The sequence below is a fragment of the Pseudoliparis swirei genome, chromosome 9 (assembly GCF_029220125.1).
Source record: "Pseudoliparis swirei isolate HS2019 ecotype Mariana Trench chromosome 9, NWPU_hadal_v1, whole genome shotgun sequence".
NCBI lineage: Eukaryota > Metazoa > Chordata > Actinopteri > Perciformes > Liparidae > Pseudoliparis > Pseudoliparis swirei.
The window spans coordinates 19,345,265-19,362,745 of record NC_079396.1 but is presented as its reverse complement, the minus strand read 5'-3'; the positions used below and the strand labels follow the sequence as shown (position 1 = coordinate 19,362,745).

General features: G+C 44.1%; 3 protein-coding genes across 4 annotated transcripts; 1 reads left to right on the top strand and 2 right to left on the bottom strand.

Annotated features, from left to right (window-relative positions):
• Positions 1-8: 8 nt before the first annotated feature.
• LOC130199416 (protein pitchfork-like) lies at positions 9-1,920 on the top strand. The gene is made up of 4 exons (XM_056422896.1): positions 9-284; positions 1,310-1,413; positions 1,478-1,595; positions 1,745-1,920. Exons 1-4 carry the CDS (start codon positions 180-182, stop codon positions 1,820-1,822), a joined length of 405 nt encoding a protein of 134 aa, XP_056278871.1. The 5' UTR covers positions 9-179; the 3' UTR covers positions 1,823-1,920.
• A 118-nt stretch (positions 1,921-2,038) lies between these two features.
• Positions 2,039-14,264, bottom strand: taf8 (TAF8 RNA polymerase II, TATA box binding protein (TBP)-associated factor). Its single transcript, XM_056422894.1, has 8 exons — positions 14,105-14,264; positions 11,678-11,837; positions 4,682-4,780; positions 4,529-4,591; positions 4,248-4,372; positions 3,485-3,632; positions 3,225-3,367; positions 2,039-3,083 (listed from the first exon to the last, which is right to left on the bottom strand). The coding sequence occupies exons 1-8, from the start codon at positions 14,150-14,152 to the stop codon at positions 2,943-2,945; spliced, it is 927 nt and encodes a 308-aa protein (XP_056278869.1). The 5' UTR covers positions 14,153-14,264; the 3' UTR covers positions 2,039-2,942.
• A 1,538-nt stretch (positions 14,265-15,802) lies between these two features.
• On the bottom strand, positions 15,803-16,498 carry g0s2 (G0/G1 switch 2). Of its 2 annotated transcripts, none has more exons than XM_056423595.1 (2): positions 16,391-16,498; positions 15,803-16,244 (listed from the first exon to the last, which is right to left on the bottom strand). In XM_056423595.1, the coding sequence occupies exon 2, from the start codon at positions 16,235-16,237 to the stop codon at positions 15,893-15,895; it is 345 nt and encodes a 114-aa protein (XP_056279570.1). In that variant the 5' UTR covers positions 16,238-16,244; positions 16,391-16,498; the 3' UTR covers positions 15,803-15,892. The 2 variants fall into 2 exon arrangements, with proteins under 2 accessions (XP_056279570.1, XP_056279571.1); XM_056423596.1 differs by having other exon boundaries at positions 15,803-16,261; positions 16,391-16,488.
• Positions 16,499-17,481: the final 983 nt, after the last annotated feature.

The window sequence follows — 17,481 nt, the reverse complement described above, 5'->3', positions numbered from 1 at the left end:
TTTATTTAATCATAGAGCTATAATAATGCTATCGGTTTACGTAATTAACGTACCAACCCGGTTGCCATCGTTACAGCAACACAAAACAAGGCCGGTCGAGACGGCGCTTTACTGTGTTGCGTGTAACTTTGCCTTTTTACTTAAGTTCTCACTACTTTCTAGCACATATTGTTTCTAATATGTTACCAGTTCCTCATCCAAGAGTACAGTTTGGCAGCTCTCAAAAGAGGAAACTCGTTCCGCTCCATTTTGCGCCGGACCGACCGGATGCGCCGGGGGTCCGTGTACGTATTGTTCGTTTGTTTTTTGTTTAATTCAAAATACGGAATACAATTATATGTGTATGATTATTTTATTTTGAAATTTGTGTGTGTATATATGTATATAGAAGGGTTGTCGTATTTGTTTTGACTGCAAAAAATAAGTTACATTGAATAATTGAAGTCAATTTATGAGCAAGAACAGCTGATGTGATGACGTCACCAAGTCAGCTGCTTTTCCAATCGCGGAAAGACCGTCCTCCAGTCTTTTGGAGTCTGAACTCCCAAGACCAAACTCCAAAAGAACACATGTCTGTACTCGTTATACTTGGAATTGATAAACGCCGTTATGTCATTAATAAATAAAGAGCAAAATGCCTGTACTTTCGTGTAAATGTTTACGTTATGGCGTTTAGATTACGCTTGCGCATGCGTGAAGGCCGAGATTCTTGGCGGCTCGCTACATGCTCTGAGATCGGCTTTCCTACTGTTGCCCTTCAAAATAAGAGCTCAACATTGAGCTTTATTCAGTGACCGTATCAAGTCTGAAACCTCGTTTTAAAAAGATGTGTAGTGGTGGAGAGCTCATTGCAGCATATAACACGTGATGACTCACGTGTCTGAACTCGCTTTGCAAAGGTTGCACGTTATTGTTTTGAAAAGATATGCAGTGTAAACAGGGGTGGCCCTGAGTGTAAAACTCTATTGCCAAATATTTGAACTTAATTGTTATTAATTGCAGCCACAATAAGCTGTTTTTGCGAAATTTGTTATTTTTTGCAGATATAACTGTATTTGTATTCTAATAAAGTAATTGAAAATAGTTTTATTTTTTTGTCTGAAGGAGCAATCTGGTTTAATTGAAAGTGATTGCAAAGTACTTCTGTTATTTGAAAAAGCACACATGGAAGTCACAGAAAGTGTTTATTTCAATACAAATTAAGCATGGACCATTTTGTCACTTTTCGTTCTTTAATTGTCGACCAAACGACAATAGTGCTAAATGGCTGTAATACCAGTTTAACATGTTTAAATGTATTTGATCACAGCCTTACCCGGAGGATCGAAGGCCGATCAGAGTGCCTCCTCAAGGCAAACCGTTCAACTCGGCCACACCGAGGTTCATGTCCTCTACAGTTGAGCCCAGCCCCGGGTGAGACAGAGACTCAGACACACAACAGTGCTGAACTGAGCTGACAGATCATTTTGTGAAACAGGCCTGGGTTCTACGATCAAGATGCAGCGAGAAACAGGAAAGTAAGCTGGCCGATGTGTTTCGGGAGGCCAGACGGGTCCAGAATCCCTCAGCCGGAGGAGAAGTCACTCAGTGGGACGGTACGGTTTTTTTAAAATCCAAAATGTTAAACATGCAAACGTGTTCCTGAATCATGTTCCTAAAAATAAAAATAAAGCATGATTTCCTCAAAGTAATTGCATGTGGAATAATAACGAGTAACATCTCCTACTCTTTGGTTTTCCTTCAGCTGGAAAGTGAAAGGGAATTCATAAAGCACAGAAGCAGAGTGGCCTACCTGAGCTTATACTATGAACTCTTGAGCTGATGGAGGTCAACCCACTGTTGATGCTGCCTTTGTCATAATTTGTACCTGAACCTTTTATGTAAATGTCTGGAATGATACTGCTATAAAAACTTTAAAAAATGAAATGAATTTGTCTTTGCTTTCCTGTGTGGTTTGTTTATTACACAATCTCGTCAACAAAGTGAGTGCTTGTTGAAGAAATGATGATAGTTAACACAACAAAAGAAAGTTCTCCAATTGTCAAGTCAAATGATTTTATAGAAAACATATATAAATACAAATAATTGACAATGAATAAAGTAATTGGGAACGTGGGGAAATAATCGCAAATTAAAATAAACAAAGCAATTGGCAGAATACTTTGAACTAACATCCAACATGGGAAATGGGGTGGAGCTAAAAAGCCACCGGAAGTAACAGCGGGCGCTTCTTAAACAGTCTAGGTAGAGCGACCTCCCTGGACACGCCAAGAGAAACGTCTACAAGTCCAGAGAAGCAGCCGGCTAGAGCGGCTCTGTACTCTACTGTTGGACTACCGTCACGGCGCTCCTGCTCACGCGACACAGGGAATGGGTTGTCGTTGTTATGAAAGGTAGCTGGTTTGTTTATGGACCGATTGTGCGGTGACTGTGTATTATTTGATAATCTCATGTTGGTGGAGGCACAGCTGGGATAACGGTGGTGAAATATATAATATAGTCAAAATGCACTGGTGCTACATCAGTGTTTTGCTTTTGACAGTTAAATTGAAATGTGTTTTTTTCTGTTTAAAGGTTTTTCACCTCATTCCAATTAATGAAGCGTTGCTTCGTTTTATGGATAGTCACAAATTACTTGGAAACGGAGCCTACTAATAAAAGGAGGGAAAAAGGAACACGTTGTTGTGGTCTGAGTGGAATTCCAGTTTGGCCGGGGAATTTATTCCTATCAAGTGAGAAATTGCAAGAGTCCAAAAGACGGTAACTTGACACCAACAGAAGTCAGCTTACAAAAAGCAAACAGCCGTACTGGTCCCGGCTCATGCAGCAGCTTTCAGCAGCAGGAGGATGCTGCTGATGCTGCTGATGACGCTGCCACTGACTCAACTGCTCAAAAGCACCAACCACTGTGGCAAATGCGAGTCCGTTGGTCCATATTGGACTCATTTCTTTCTTCTCAATTTGGGTTTCTTGACTGGCCGAAGGTACGGGTTGTCGATCACATTGTCCTCGCTGGCCTTTGTGGAAGGAACATCTTCGCCGGGAGGAAGCATGGAGTTCTCTTTGTCAGCTCCCGGATCATCCTGAGCGAGGCGAAAAAGAAGCAAGAAACAAGTGAGAAATCACTGTTGAACACGCCACTGATCTCATTGGAAGAGATCGTTTAGAGACGCTGAGAAAAGGTTGGAAAACGCAGACGATATCCAGGAGCGGTTCAGACTTACACTGATGACGTTCCCTGCGGCGTTCTCGCTGTCCGTCTGGTCGTCCTGCTCAGAGGAGTCCGTCTCCTCCAGCGTCTGCAATTCCAGCTCTGAGGGCAGGAGGGCGCAGAGATATGGAATAGTGCTCGTCTGGGCTGCGATCACTGAAAACCCATCGACGGGTAGAAGAACTCGTGTAAATACAACATGCTTTCGGCAGCGCAACAGACGCGTGTAATCAGGGCATTACGACACGCATTGTGGCAGCACAGGTCGCTCACGTGGGAAGGCGGTGACGTCGTCTTTGAAGAGGCTGTGAGTTTCTCCGGTCTTGGCCATGAAGCGAGTGAGCGCTCGCTCCACGTCTCTCCTCTGACTCGCTGCCTTCTCTCTCACCACCTGGTAGTCCGACACCGGCTCTCTGAACGTCTGCGAGCCGGAGGGAAAACATGCCGCTCTCACGTCACCAGCTGAATTGAATCCATTACATTTAGCTCACACTTTTATTTAAAGCGACTTACAATCCTGTTACATTCATACACTGTAGACGCAGCTACAGGGAGCAACTCAGGGTTAAGTGTCTTGCTCAAGGACACATCGACTAGGGCGGGGATTGAACCGCCAACCGCCTGATTGAAAGACGGACCTGCTAACCACTTACTGATCGCAGTCGTGAAAACTTTAGGGATTTTTCCATGTCAATAATTCAGTCAGAGCAAACACACACATGGATTATATTCCATCTCCATATATAATCTAATATTATTAGTAAGGACAATTACTCTAGGAATGACTAGGTGTGGGTAACATTCACATTTGAACCAACACTTATACCCATTGCTACTCTGACAAAAATCACATTTTTAGTTACATTAAAGTTCTAAATTCATTTTCGTTATTTGTTTGAAAAATGTTTCACACCACGGAAGATTAAAACCCCTTATTTCCTTCAGTCCTCCCTCTCACCTCACACACCTGTCCATAAAACCGCCAGCCTGTCGGTCAGTCTGGTACCAGGTCATAATGTGAGACGGCTCGACTCACGGGTGTTTTGATGTAGGTGTGAGGGTCAGGAAACTCCGGGAAGTGGCCGGGGATGTGAGCTGGATGTGTGCGCTTCTGGCCGGCCGACAGGGCTTTGGGAGTCACAGGTACGTTCGTCACCGGAGCTGAAATTCATCAAACCCAAACCACAACAGAAAGTTCACATCTATGCCAAATAGTACGAGTTAGAATATTAGAAATTGATTCTAAGAAAGTGAGAATACCATCACCAATAAATTACATAATGCACACCAACGGTGGAAAGTACAGCGCCGACTCACGTGCCGTTATAACCATCCTCTGTGATCTCTTGGCATACATGGGCAGGGTGTCGGCTTTGAAACCTACAGTGAAACACATGGATTGAAGGATGTTCTCCATGTTACCTTGAGATACCAACGCATACTTGATATGCAGCGTCCTCCAGTACCTACCCATCTCTATGAGCGTGACCACTGTGTCGGACAGGGTCGGGATGCTCCTGGCTGTGTGTTCGCAATAAGCTTTAGCACATCGACCGATTTCAGTGATATCTAGAAAAAGGACAAAACATGATGATAGGGTTCAGAAAAGTCTCTTGGCTATTAAAAAAAAAAGGTAGGATTTATCAACAAATACATTCGGACATTTCTTCCCAGAATCAGCATGCGTCATAAAGACTTCTCCAGTGCTTTAGTCATGCATTTGTCTTTTATGACAATTATTTTCAACCATCAGGGTTGCATTTGATGTCTTCTTGCCTCCTTGTAAACAGTGCAGTGACCAGTCATGTCACTTATGGACAGCAGGGCTGCTGGCTGACTTGTGTCAAATGCAACAGGCATTCAGGAAGTCGCCTGTCTTAGAGCTGCTCTGCGACTACTTTATTTTTTCAGATTACAGCACAAGGATAAACCGTACAAAAATATATATCCTTGTGCTGTAATCTGAGGTGGCTCACAAAGATATTGGTATTTTATGAAGCAGGGGTCAGCAATTGGCGAACCACGGTCTGGTTTCGGTTTGGACGGATAGTCATTGATAGTCAGTTTGAATTAGTTTTTAGGAGCTTTTCTTTGATGAGATACTGAGACGATTATTAAAAGCAGCAATGTGACGCATCACTACGAGACAAAGCATACATCTTTTGAGCAAACACTCGCATCCGAAATGAAGACAGAACTATTTTTTAAATTACATTTAAGAGCCCAATATCATATAGTAATATAGAATGCAGCCATATAGAATGCAGTAATAGTAATATAGAATGCAGTCAGACAGAATGCAGCCATATAGAATGTTGTCATAAAAAATGCAGTAATAGTAATATAGAATGCAGTCATATAATGTAATAGTAATATATAGAATGCATATATAGAATGCAGTATAAATATAGAATAGTAATATAGAATGCATAGAATATAGTAATATAGAATGCATTACATAGTACTAATGTTGTAATATAGAATGCAGCCATATAGAATGCAGTAATATAGAATCATATAGCCATATAGAATGTTATAAAATAGAATGCAGCCATATAATGCAGTAATATATAGAATGCAGCCATATAGAATGCAGTACTAGTAATAAAGAATGCAGCCATATAGAATGTTGTCATATAGAATGCAGCCATATAGAATGCAGTAATAGTAATATAGAATGCAGTCAGTCATATAGAATGCAGTCATAGTAATATAGAATGCAGCCATATAGAATGCAGTAATAGTAATATAGAATGCAGCCATATAGAATGTTGTCATATAGAATGCAGCCATATAGAATGCAGTCATATAGAATGCAGTAATAGTAATATAGAATGCAGCCATATAGAATGCAGTACTAGTAATATAGAATGCAGTAATAGTAATATAGAATGCAGTCATATAGAATGCAGTCATATCAAATGCAGCCATATAGAAAACTGACAGTGCAAACATTGTGATGCATTGGGAATGGTTGTGCATTTAAAATCATGAGCAGGTGAATTTTCAGCCAATCATGAGGTCCGTGAAGCTTCAAACCTCAAAACCAGCAAATCTATTTGATCGAAGTAGTATCAAAGTAGTATATACTTCAGGGAATGGAGTCTCTTTATCCCTCTGTGTGATGCATGATTCGACTTGATTGAGGATGCTGGATTGATTGATGCTGGGATGTTGTTCTTCTTCTTATTGACATGTTTCTTATTGACATGTTATACTGCTTGTTGTAGTTGTCCTGTGTACCTGGACTCTGCGCTGGAACACAAACTTTGAAGTTGATGAAGTTGATGAAGGCAACTTAGTTAAAACATTGGCGAATAAAGCATGCTGCCCTGGAGAAGAACTGTCCCGCTTTTCATGTCATTACACAAATATATTAAAATATGCAGCGCTTGGGAACATGAACACGCGTCTCCTTCAGGCTTCATACGCTTGCTTTGCATCATCCGTGAGCGTCTCCGCTGCCTTCTCCGCTGCTCTCAGCCACACTCAAAGAGGGCTGTGACGACCACCTGCAGGGTGCGCCGGGCCAGGTGGTAGTTCTCTGCAGGGCTGGTCGTGGCTTTACCACCACTCCCACGCTGAAAAGCATCCATGAAATAACACATATGGTGGGTGACATAATAGTACATTGTCGGTTACCGTTTATTCATTACCGTCGCATTGAACATGCGGAAGGTTATGTTTTGATCGCCGTGTATTTATTTATTTGTATGCGTGTTATTCGCATAACTCAAAAAGTATTGAACCGAATCGCATGAAATTTGGTGGGATTGGTTATTATCCGGGGACCATTTGATTCAATTTTGGGATCGATCGGGTCAAAGGTCAAGGTCACGAAAAGGTCAACATCTTCTTCTTTTTACCATAGCGCGGTTAATTTTTATCCAATTGTCATGCAACTAATGCCAAAATGTGGCTGGGGCGAAGGTATGCGCTCTACCGAGTGCCCGTTTCTGTGGCAACGGCGGCACACGTCCCGGTTGTGGATGCTAGCTCCCATCAATGTTGCTGCAATGTTCAAGGATAATTTATTGTCGTTATGCAACACACATGGATGCACAAGTCGTAGCCCGTTTGGAACACAAGGGAAACGGGACAAACAAAACCAACAGTGGTGCATTCACGGAGTGCCTTTTTTTCCATGTGCATCATAAGGATGTAAACGGCAGCAATAAAACGAATTACCTGCTCAGATAATATGGTCCACATCTTAACATTTAAAATTTAAAAAATCACGAAGGGGTTGTCCATCAACTTTGTCTGTTTGAGCAACATGATGTAAACACAGAGTTGGGATTGGATTCATTTGTGGAGAGCAGACTTTGAGACGATCACCACCCAGCTAGACTTGCCAAACCAAATGCAACTAAAGGTGGAGTAAAGAGAGAAGATCCATCTGATGGCGCCGCGAAAGGTCGCCTCGGTGTGTTGGTGCGCGATATTTTTTATTGTTTTCGTTTTAAATACTGTTTTCTGCTGGGATTCCCAGAGCTCTTTCACCAGAGAGGAGCTCTTGAATATCAGGGGAACAACTCCAGCGGATTTACTTCCAACGTTTTTAACTTCTGTGGAGTTACTGGACATTTTTGTAAAAGGTGTGCTCACCTTCGCCCACGTGGTGAAACGCCGCGGAGAGGAAAGCGTTCGAGGCGCTTTACGGCTACGGAACGGGATCTCGTGACAGCGCTGCGGGCATATTCTCTCCAACGTCCGCTCACTGTGCAACAAACTGACGAACTCCAGCTGCTGGTGGGAGAGACAGAGACTTCTCCTCATCCTCCGTTCTGTGTTTCACGGAATCATGGCTTAGTGGCTCGATACCAGACTCTGCGCTCCAGCTCGCTGGCTTCCAGCTGTTCGGCGGACCGGGTCTCGGAGCTCTCCGGTAAAAAAGGGTGGAGGAATCTGCTTTTACCTCAACAACGGCTGGTGCAACGACGTAACGGTGATTCTACAGCACTGTTCGCGGACCTGGAATCTTTATCATCCACTGCAAACCCTTCTACTCCCCACGTGAGTTCGCTTCATTCATCCTGGCGGAGTTTACATGCCGCGGGGAACGTGAACGAGGCACAACAGACACTCGCTGAACAGATACGGTGTGGGCGGACCTTCCGGACTCTTTAGTTATTGTACTGGGATTTTAACAAAGGAAACCTCAGCCACGAACTCCTAAATATAGACAGTTAATTAAATGCCCTACCAGAGAGAAGAGCATTCTGGACCACTGCTACACAACAATCAGCAGGGCCTATCACGCCGTCCTCGAGCTGCACTGGAAACTCTGACCACGTCATGGTTCATCTGATTCCCTCATACAGGCAGAGACTAAAGCTCTGCAAACCTGTGGTGAGGAAGTTCAAGAAGTGGACCAGTGAGGCTCTGGAGGATCAGCGGGCGTGCTTTGACTGTACTGACTGGGATGTCTTCAGGACTGCTACCAACAGCCTGGATGAGTACACAGAGGCTGTAACTTCCTACATCAGCTTCTGTGAGGACAGCTGTATTCCATCCAGCTCCAGGGTGAGTTATAACAACGACAAACCCTGGTTCACAGGAGCTCAGGAAGCTAAGACTGCAGAAGGACCAGGCATTCAGGAGTGGGGACAAGGACCTGTACACAGAGTCCAAATACAGGTTTAGCAAGGCGGTGAGAGATGCTAAACGACTGTACTCTGAGAAACTGCAACAGCAGCTCTCAGCAAACGACTCTGCTTCTGTCTGGAGAGGGCTCAGGCAGATCACCAACTACAAGCCCAAATCACCCCACTCCATGAACAATGTGCTTCTGGCAGACGAGCTAAATGAGTTCTACTGCCGCTTTGAAAGACAATGGAGCAGTCCTGAGACCATCCCCCACAGCCCCACCAACAAGCCACAGACCATCAGCCCACCCTCCCCCAGCCCATCAGGGGCTCACACCTCTGGAGCACCCTCCATCAACTCAGCGACGCCCCTCGTCATCCTGGAGAGAGACGTCAACAGGCTGTTTAAAAAGCAGAACCCCATAAGCAGCGGGCCGGACTCCGCCTCCCCTCCACCCTGAAGCACTGTGCGGACCAGCTGTCTCCGGTGTTCACCGACATCTTCAACACCTCCCTGGAGACATGCCCCGTTCCAGCCTGCTTCAAGGCCTCCACCATCATCCCCGTCCCCAAAAACCCAAGATCACAGGACTCAATGACTACAGGCCCGTCGCCATGACCTCTGTGGTCATGAAGTCCTTGAACGCTGGTCCTGTCACACCTCAAGACCATCACCGACCCACTCCTGGACCCCTGCAGTTCGCCTACAGAGCCAACAGGTCTGCAGTCGATGCAGTCAACATGGCCCTTCACTACATCCTCCAGCATCTGGACTCCCGAGGAACCTACGCCAGGATCCTGTTTGTGGACTTCAGCTCTGCCTTCAATTCCATCATCCCGTCCCTGTTGCAGGACAAGCTCTCCCAGCTGCACGTGCCCGACTCCACCTGCAGGTGGATCACAGACTTCCTGACCGACAGGAAGCAGCACGTGAGGCTGGGGAAACACGTCTCAGGCTCCCGGACCACCAGCACGGGTTCCCCGCAAGGCTGTGTTCTCTCCCCTCTGCTGTTCTCCCTGTACACCAACAGCTGCACCTCCAGTCACCAGTCCGTCAAGCTCCTAAAGTTCATGGATGACACCACCCTCATTGGACTCATCTCTGGCGGGACGAGACCGCCACAGGTGGGAGACTGACCACCTGGTGACCTGGTGCAGCCAGAACAACCTGGAGCTCAACGCTCTGAAGACAGTGGAGATGGTTGTGGATTTCAGGAGGAATGCAGCCCCACCCGCCCTCTCATCCTGTGTGACTCCCCGACGGCTGTGGAGTCCTACCGCTTCCTGGGCTCCATCATCTCCCAGGACCTCAAGTGGGAGCTGAACATCGGCTCCATCTCCAAGAAGGCCCAGCAGAGGATGTTCTTCCTGAGGCAGCTGAGGAAATTCAACCTGCCAGGGAAGATGATGGTACAGTTCTACACGGCCATCGTTGAGTCCATCATCTGCTCCTCCATCACCGTCTGGCACCCTGCAGCCACAGCCAAAGACAAGCGCAGGCTGCAGAGCATCATCCTTTCGGCCGAGAGGGTTATCGGCTGCAATCTGCCTTCCCTCCAGGTCCTGTTCACTTCCAGGTCACTGAAGCGGGCCAGAAAGAGACATGTCACCCCCTCCCACCCTGGACACTCCCTGTTCGAGTCCCTCCTCGGGAGGAGGCTGCGTCCATCATGGCCACGACCTCCCGCCACACCAATAGCTTTTTCCGACGGCGGTCGGGCTCATCAATGGACCCGGGACTGACTGACTGTCACCCCCAGGACTACCACCTCTTCTTCCACCTTCCTCTCTCCTCCTTCTTCCCGCTCCTTCCTCTTCCTCCTCCTCCCTCTTCCTCCCACTCCTCCTCCCTCCTTGCGTTGATTGTTGTTTGTCATGTCCAAATGTTGCACCTTCCACCAAAAAAAATTCCTCGTTTGTTTGTGAAAACATTCATTCTTTGGCAATAAACCTGTTTCTGATTCTGATTCTGATTCTGAAGATGGAAGCTAAACTAACCCAGCTAAGACAATGAAATTCCACCACAAAATCTGATCCAGGTAAATGTCAGGTGGTAGCAGAATTCAGGCTAACCCTCCAAAGGAAGGTTGTGCCTCTTGTGGTCACATCTTTAAAGGGACCCGGTTCCATCGGGGCATCCCGGGTCACGCGGCACTCGGCCAGGGCAGCGCAGGACTCCGGTGGGACGAGAGGCGGACGACTCAATGACGCCGTGGGCTCAAACACGGTCAACGTTGCACAATGTTTACCCGAATTCTGATTTTTAATTTGAAGATATTGCACAGAAAATGTTTTATTGTAGCTGCAGTTTACATTCCTCCACCAGCAAAATGAAAAAAAAAACACAACAAATGGACATACTACTGTTTTGTTGTTCATAAAGTTTGTACTTGTGCAATTTAGTTGAGCAACCCTGTGTTGCATTTAAAATCATGAGCAGGTGAATTTTCAGCCAATCATGAGGTCCGTGAAGCTTCAAACCTCAAAACCAGCAAATCTATTTGATCGAAGTAGTATCAAAGTAGTATATACTTCAGGGAATGGAGTCTCTTTATCCCTCTGTGTGATGCATGATTCGACTTGATTGAGGATGCTGGGATGATTGATGCAGCGTGTTGTTCTTCTTCTTATTGACATGTTATACTCGTTTGATGTAGTTGTTGTGAGGTGTCCTTTCCTATGCGTACCTGGACTCTACGCTGGAACACAAACTTTGAAGTTGATGAAGGCAACTTAGTTAAAAACATGTGGCGAATAAAGCATGCTGCCCTGGAGAAGAACCGCGTGTCCCGTTTTCATGTCATTACACAAATATATTAAAATATGCAGCGCTTGGGAACATGAACACGCGCGCGTCTCCTTCAGGCTTCATACGCACAGCTTTGCATCATCTCCGTGAGCGTCTCCACCGCTGCCTTCTCCGCGCTCTCAAAGCCACACTCCGTCAGGAGGGCGCTGACGACCACCTGCAGGGTGCGGCGCCGGGCCAGGTGGTAGTTCTCTGCAGGGCTGGTCGTGGCTTTACCACCACTCCCACGCTGAAAAGCATCCATGAAATAACACATATGGTGGGTGACATAATAGTACATTGTCGGTTACCGTTTATTCATTACCGTCGCATTGAACATGCGGAAGGTTATGTTTTGATCGCCGTGTATTTATTTATTTGTATGCGTGTTATTCGCATAACTCAAAAAGTATTGAACCGAATCGCATGAAATTAGGTGGGATTGGTTATTATCCGGGGACCATTTGATTCAATTTTGGGATCGATCGGGTCAAAGGTCAAGGTCACGAAAAGGTCAACATCTTCTTCTTTTTACCATAGCGCGGTTAATTTTTATCCAATTGTCATGCAACTAATGCCAAAATGTGGCTGCGGCGAAGGTATGCGCTCTACCGAGTGCCCGTTTCTGTGGCAACGGCGGCACACGTCCCGGTTGTGGATGCTAGCTCCCATCAATGTTGCTGCAATGTTCAAGGATAATTTATTGTCGTTATGCAACACACATGGATGCACAACAGTCGTAGCCCGTTTGGAACACAAGGGAAACGGGACAAACAAAACCAACAGTGGTGCATTCACGGAGTGCCTTTTTTTTCATGTGCATCATAAGGATGTAAACGGCAGCAATAAAACGAATTACCTGCTCAGATAATATGGTCCACATCTTAACATTTAAAATATAAAAAATCAGGAAGGGGTTGTCCATCAACTTTGTCTGTTTGAGCAACATGATGTAAACACAGAGTTGGGATTGGATTCATTTGTGGAGAGCAGACTTTGAGACGATCACCACCCAGCTAGACTTGCCAAACCAAATGCAACTAAAGTTGGAGTATAGAGAGAAGATCCAAGATGGAAGCTAAACTAACCCAGCTAAGACAATGAAATTCCACCACAAAATCTGATCCAGGTAAATGTCAGGTGGTAGCAGAATTCAGGCTAACCCTCCAAAGGAAGGTTGTGCCTCTTGTGGTCACATCTTTAAAGGGACCCGGTTCCATCGGGGCATCCCGGGTCACGCGGCACTCGGCCAGGGCAGCGCAGGACTCCGGTGGGACGAGAGGCGGACGACTCAATGACGCCGTGGGCTCAAACACGGTCAACGTTGCACAATGTTTACCCGAATTCTGATTGTTAATGTGAAGATATTGCACAGAAAATGTTTTATTGTAGCTGCAGTTTACATTCCTCCACCAGCAAAATGAAAAAAATGCACAACAAATGGACATACTACTGTTTTGTTTTTCATAAAGTTTGTACTTGTGCAATTTAGTTGAGCAACCCTGTGTTGCATAATGCCAATAAATTAATCCTTACATATTTGTCGATAAGATGTATTAGAACATAAGCAAGTTGCATAAAACGTAGATAATAAGGTTAAGTATAGGGACTAGTTTAAATGTACTTAACACTAGTTACATATCACAGTATTCTATTTTATATAATATTATATTACTCTATTTTCATCTAGTGCATCTTAATGTAGTTTAAGTGTCAATTGTATATCAGACTTTATAGAGTATTGGGTAGATTATTTAGTGGAATTTAGCTAAATGTAGCAGAGGTAAAAAGTACAACATTTCCCAGTGAAATATAGTAGACTAGAAGTATTAGGTAGCATAATATGGAAGTAAGTGCAAGTCAAGTTTAAATGGATGTTCCAACACTTGCAGGACACGTAGCTCCACATTAGCAGGTGGCACGACGTACAACGCACCACAGAAACCACGCTATCCACCTTGTTAAAAGGTCGGTACTGAGTCGGTCCAGAAAATATGCCCCCAAAACGTGCAATTGTACATGTCACACATGTTGCTGTCCATTTGTCCAGTTTGTTAAATGTCGGTTCACTCAGCTTACTAACTCGTGTTATGAAGTACCGCGTGCTCATCGTAGATTCAACGGGCGTCACTCAACGACAGCGTGACTTGTTGAGCGACATTGAGTCTAAATCACCGCCAGCCTGACGTCAACCTCTCTTGACGGTGTTATGGTTTAAGAAGCGACCGTGCTAACTGGAGACTTTGAACCAACGCGTCCGTTTTTCTCGTAGTTACAGAGTTGTTGAAAATAGGAAGAGAACACGTAGCTGCACAATTTGTATAGCATATATTATTATGTATATGAGATGGCTTGACACTTTATTACACAATTAAACCAAGCGGCATTCACGAGAACATCTGTAAGTTACGTGAAAAGTCGCCAGTTAACAGGGTCGCCTCTCAAACCGTAACAACGGCGTCACGTTAGCTAGCGGACGTCCTGCTCCTGACAGCGAGTATAGAAACCGTCTCTTACCCCTCCTGCGTTCAGTGAACCTCCCGACGCCACCGCAGGATCCGCCATGTGTAATTATGTGCACTCTGACTCGGATTAAACCAGTATAACTGTCGAGTGAGGAGAGATTTGTCCGACCGGCCGTTTAGCCTAGCCGCTGGTTGGTAAACACCGTGCGAATCTGTGTCGTCGATTCCTGTTCCGCAGACGGAAGTTTAAGTCAGTAGGATACTCGCTGCCGCCATCTAGTGGCTGTGTGTAGAACTACAGCGGATACGCGTCAAACCATGTTTATTCATTTTCCTCACTTGATATAGACTTGTGGGCAGTGGTGGAATTTAACAAAGTAAGTTAGTAAGTACTTTTACCTAGTATCTACATTCTTTGAATTTCTACTTCACCTGAGTAGGCTATTTATCTAATTAGTTTTGCAACATCATACTTCTACTCCACGACAACGTCCAAATACTTTCCCTTTTTACTCTTCATTTGTCTGACAGCTTCAGTCGCTAGTTTGATTTAAGATAATATGTGCATTGATGTTGATAAATCTACCCAATAAAGAGTAAAATAGTATGCTACATTGAAGGATAACATAAGTAGTATAACTGTAAAGGTCTACAGCAGTTAAATGCAACATACACATAATAGTAAAATATGACCTTTTTCTTTTGTAGAATCAGTATGTGTGATAAATGATGTAATAACCAACATTTTGCTGATAATAAACATACTTCATTTAAGTATTATTTTTTTACTTTGAATTTAATATTTTCACAACGCTGTATTGCTACTTTTACTTAAGTAAACGATTAGCAAGAAATGCTGGTGCCAAGATCCAGCAAACAATAAGAAGGGGAAAATGGATATTGCACAGATCTGAATGTGGGGGATGCCTTACCTCTCATGAGTACCATACCCTGTGATAACAACATGGCAACATTTATCAATATACATTTGAAGGTAAAAAGGTAAAAATTTATCATTTGTTGGAGCTATTTAATTTGACATTTGTATTTAGGTTTTATTGTAAAGTAATATTGATTGATTATTGCTTATTTAGGTTATATTTTGATATGTTAGTTGTTTCTTATGATAGTTGTAGCTTAGTTTAATATATTTAGTTGTAGGTTCACTGATTGGGTAACGCTGGGCACCTGTGGTTATATGTAGAGGTGGATAGGCACAGGACCAGCATGCACCAGGGTGGCCAATGTTTTTTTTTACCACAGCACAGGGAAGTGTCAACATTTTGTTTGTTCTTTTTGTTGGTTTAAGAAATAAATTATCAGAATACTAACAGGCGGAAATGGACAGTACTTTCTTTTGCATGCGTCAACACCAAAACGCACGGAGCATCAGTGGCGGTTTGATTTATCTTTTTGTTTGATTACGGACGACAAATGGCCACTACAATATTGAACTGTAGTTTAGTTCATCTTCTCTTTATATAAAATGTATGTCATGTCATATGCATCTATTTGATCTTCTTGCAACATGTTCAAAGAGCAAAGACCTGAATCAGTTGCTAGATGAAAACAAGTTTTATTAAAGTGCAAAATGAATGAAATCACACACATTCCATTTTTTTCCAACACATTCATCAAGTCACATCCAAAGGTATCCGTCTATCTGCTGCCCAGCAGCTAGACATTGCTGTACCCTCCACTTTACAGTGTATCTACTGGTTAATCTGAAATAAAAAGAATGACAACAAAGTAACCAGTTCAACATGGTGTTTTAATTCACCACCATCACCATCAACATTGCACGTGTCGGGTTCATTTAAACCAGGACGTGAGGGTTTCTTTAAGAAGCATCTAAGCAATGAGAGCTCCTCTGCTCAGCTGCCACCAGATGTTCGTCCTCTGCCTCAATCATTAACTTATTTAGCACATCCACAACTTCAGGCTGAGCCGAGGTGGTGCTTGACCTTAACACCTGCTTCTTCTCCTTCTCCATGTCCAGCTCTGCTGGTGCATCCTCAACATTCTCTTGCTCTGCAAATGGCAGTAAAACAGTTTCCACCAGTCCACCGATTGCTCCCAGTACTGCCACAGTTGAGCCCAGCATGTAGATCTTCAGCATTTCTCGGCTCGGCCTCCGGTTCAGCATCTCCTTAGCAAACGGGATGATCTCGCCGATGTTTTCCATTGTGTGTCTGTTGAAGAAAAAAAACTGATTATATGTTAGAGAATTTTTTTTAGAGAACACAGATTTACTCTTGAAAGCAAAGTACTCCGGAAACTTAAATCAATCTTTCCACGACACACATACAATGTTGATACTGACAAGGCAGATACTCACTTTGAAGCGCACCCTAAACTCTCAAGCGTATGGCCTTGTCAAGGGTTCTCAGACTAACAGACGATTGCAGATCCTGCGATTAAAGCACAAGTATATCTCAGTCAACTCCCACAATGGCGAAGGAATATGCATAGTCATGAGGCTATAGTAATTGCCAATTGGAGATCAAGGTCTTTTCGGGTAAAAGGGCATGGGTCGCTGGGACAAGAGTCAAGCAAATATTGCCTCTAGGTGAAACCGTGCATGTGACATCACAAGAGGTCGATATGTATTGCAGCAGGTACAAACTCAAACACTTCCCATGTTGCGGAACATTGAACAACATGACTGGTTGGTTGGTGTTAATGGCTCGTCGCTGTAAATATTGATGCTCATCACGAGAGCTTGAATAGTGTCAATCACAGTGTGTCAAACTATGTTCAGCCAAACCCATTGTGATCACTCCGTCTCTGTCTCGGGCTCGCTGTCTGACCATAGAGCTGACCATGAAGCGCCGTGTGTGTGTGGTGTGTGTGTGTGTGCTTCTGGCTAAAACTACTCTGACCTTTGACCTCATCCAAGAGAGAAGGGAGTGAAGTTAGGCAAATAAATTGTGAAATGTGTCTGATCTTTGTCACAGAGACAGACGTCTGCAAAAAATCGCAGTGAAAATGACCACCGACCGACGTCATGAGAAATCTGCATGTTGTTTCAACATCTACACACCAGATGTTAGAGACACCAGAACAGATGGTTGGGTTTTCAGCCATGCTATTTATTGTTGTGGCTCCAGAAATGACGATTCAGACTTAAATACCTCAACAACTATGAATGGATTGCCTTGCGATTCATACACATATTCATGGTTCCAAAATGACATCTTGTGCTGATTTTGGTGATCCCCTTAGTTTTCCAGCATGACATTGACGTTTAGTTTATTATTAAAAATATCTTTGCAACCGGTTGATGGATTATTATGGTCCACATTTATTTATTGTCCCCTCAGGATAGTTGTGATAACTTTTCTAATGCTCAGGCTTATATGTCGCTGATTCCTCTCGTATTAGGTCTGAAGATATAATGTACAGATATATAAAGTACAGACACAGCAC

What these genes read in the sequence shown, in the direction of transcription:
- LOC130199416 (XM_056422896.1), top strand. Translation starts at nt 180, where the DNA reads ATGTTACCAGTTCCTCATCCAAGAGTACAGTTTGGCAGCTCTCAAAAG. An exon ending in ACAGTTGAGCCCAGCCCCGG is followed by an intron (nt 1,414 to 1,477) that starts GTGAGACAGAGA and finishes TTTGTGAAACAG; the next exon opens with GCCTGGGTTCTACGATCAAG. An exon ending in AGAAGTCACTCAGTGGGACG is followed by an intron (nt 1,596 to 1,744) that starts GTACGGTTTTTT and finishes GTTTTCCTTCAG; the next exon opens with CTGGAAAGTGAAAGGGAATT.
- taf8 (XM_056422894.1), bottom strand. Translation starts at nt 14,152, where the DNA reads ATGGCGGATCCTGCGGTGGCGTCGGGAGGTTCACTGAACGCAGGAGGG. An exon ending in GGTCACGCTCATAGAGATGG is followed by an intron (nt 4,592 to 4,681) that starts GTAGGTACTGGA and finishes GTTTCACTGTAG; the next exon opens with GTTTCAAAGCCGACACCCTG. An exon ending in ACACCTACATCAAAACACCC is followed by an intron (nt 3,633 to 4,247) that starts GTGAGTCGAGCC and finishes TCCGGCTCGCAG; the next exon opens with ACGTTCAGAGAGCCGGTGTC.
- g0s2 (XM_056423595.1), bottom strand. Translation starts at nt 16,237, where the DNA reads ATGGAAAACATCGGCGAGATCATCCCGTTTGCTAAGGAGATGCTGAAC.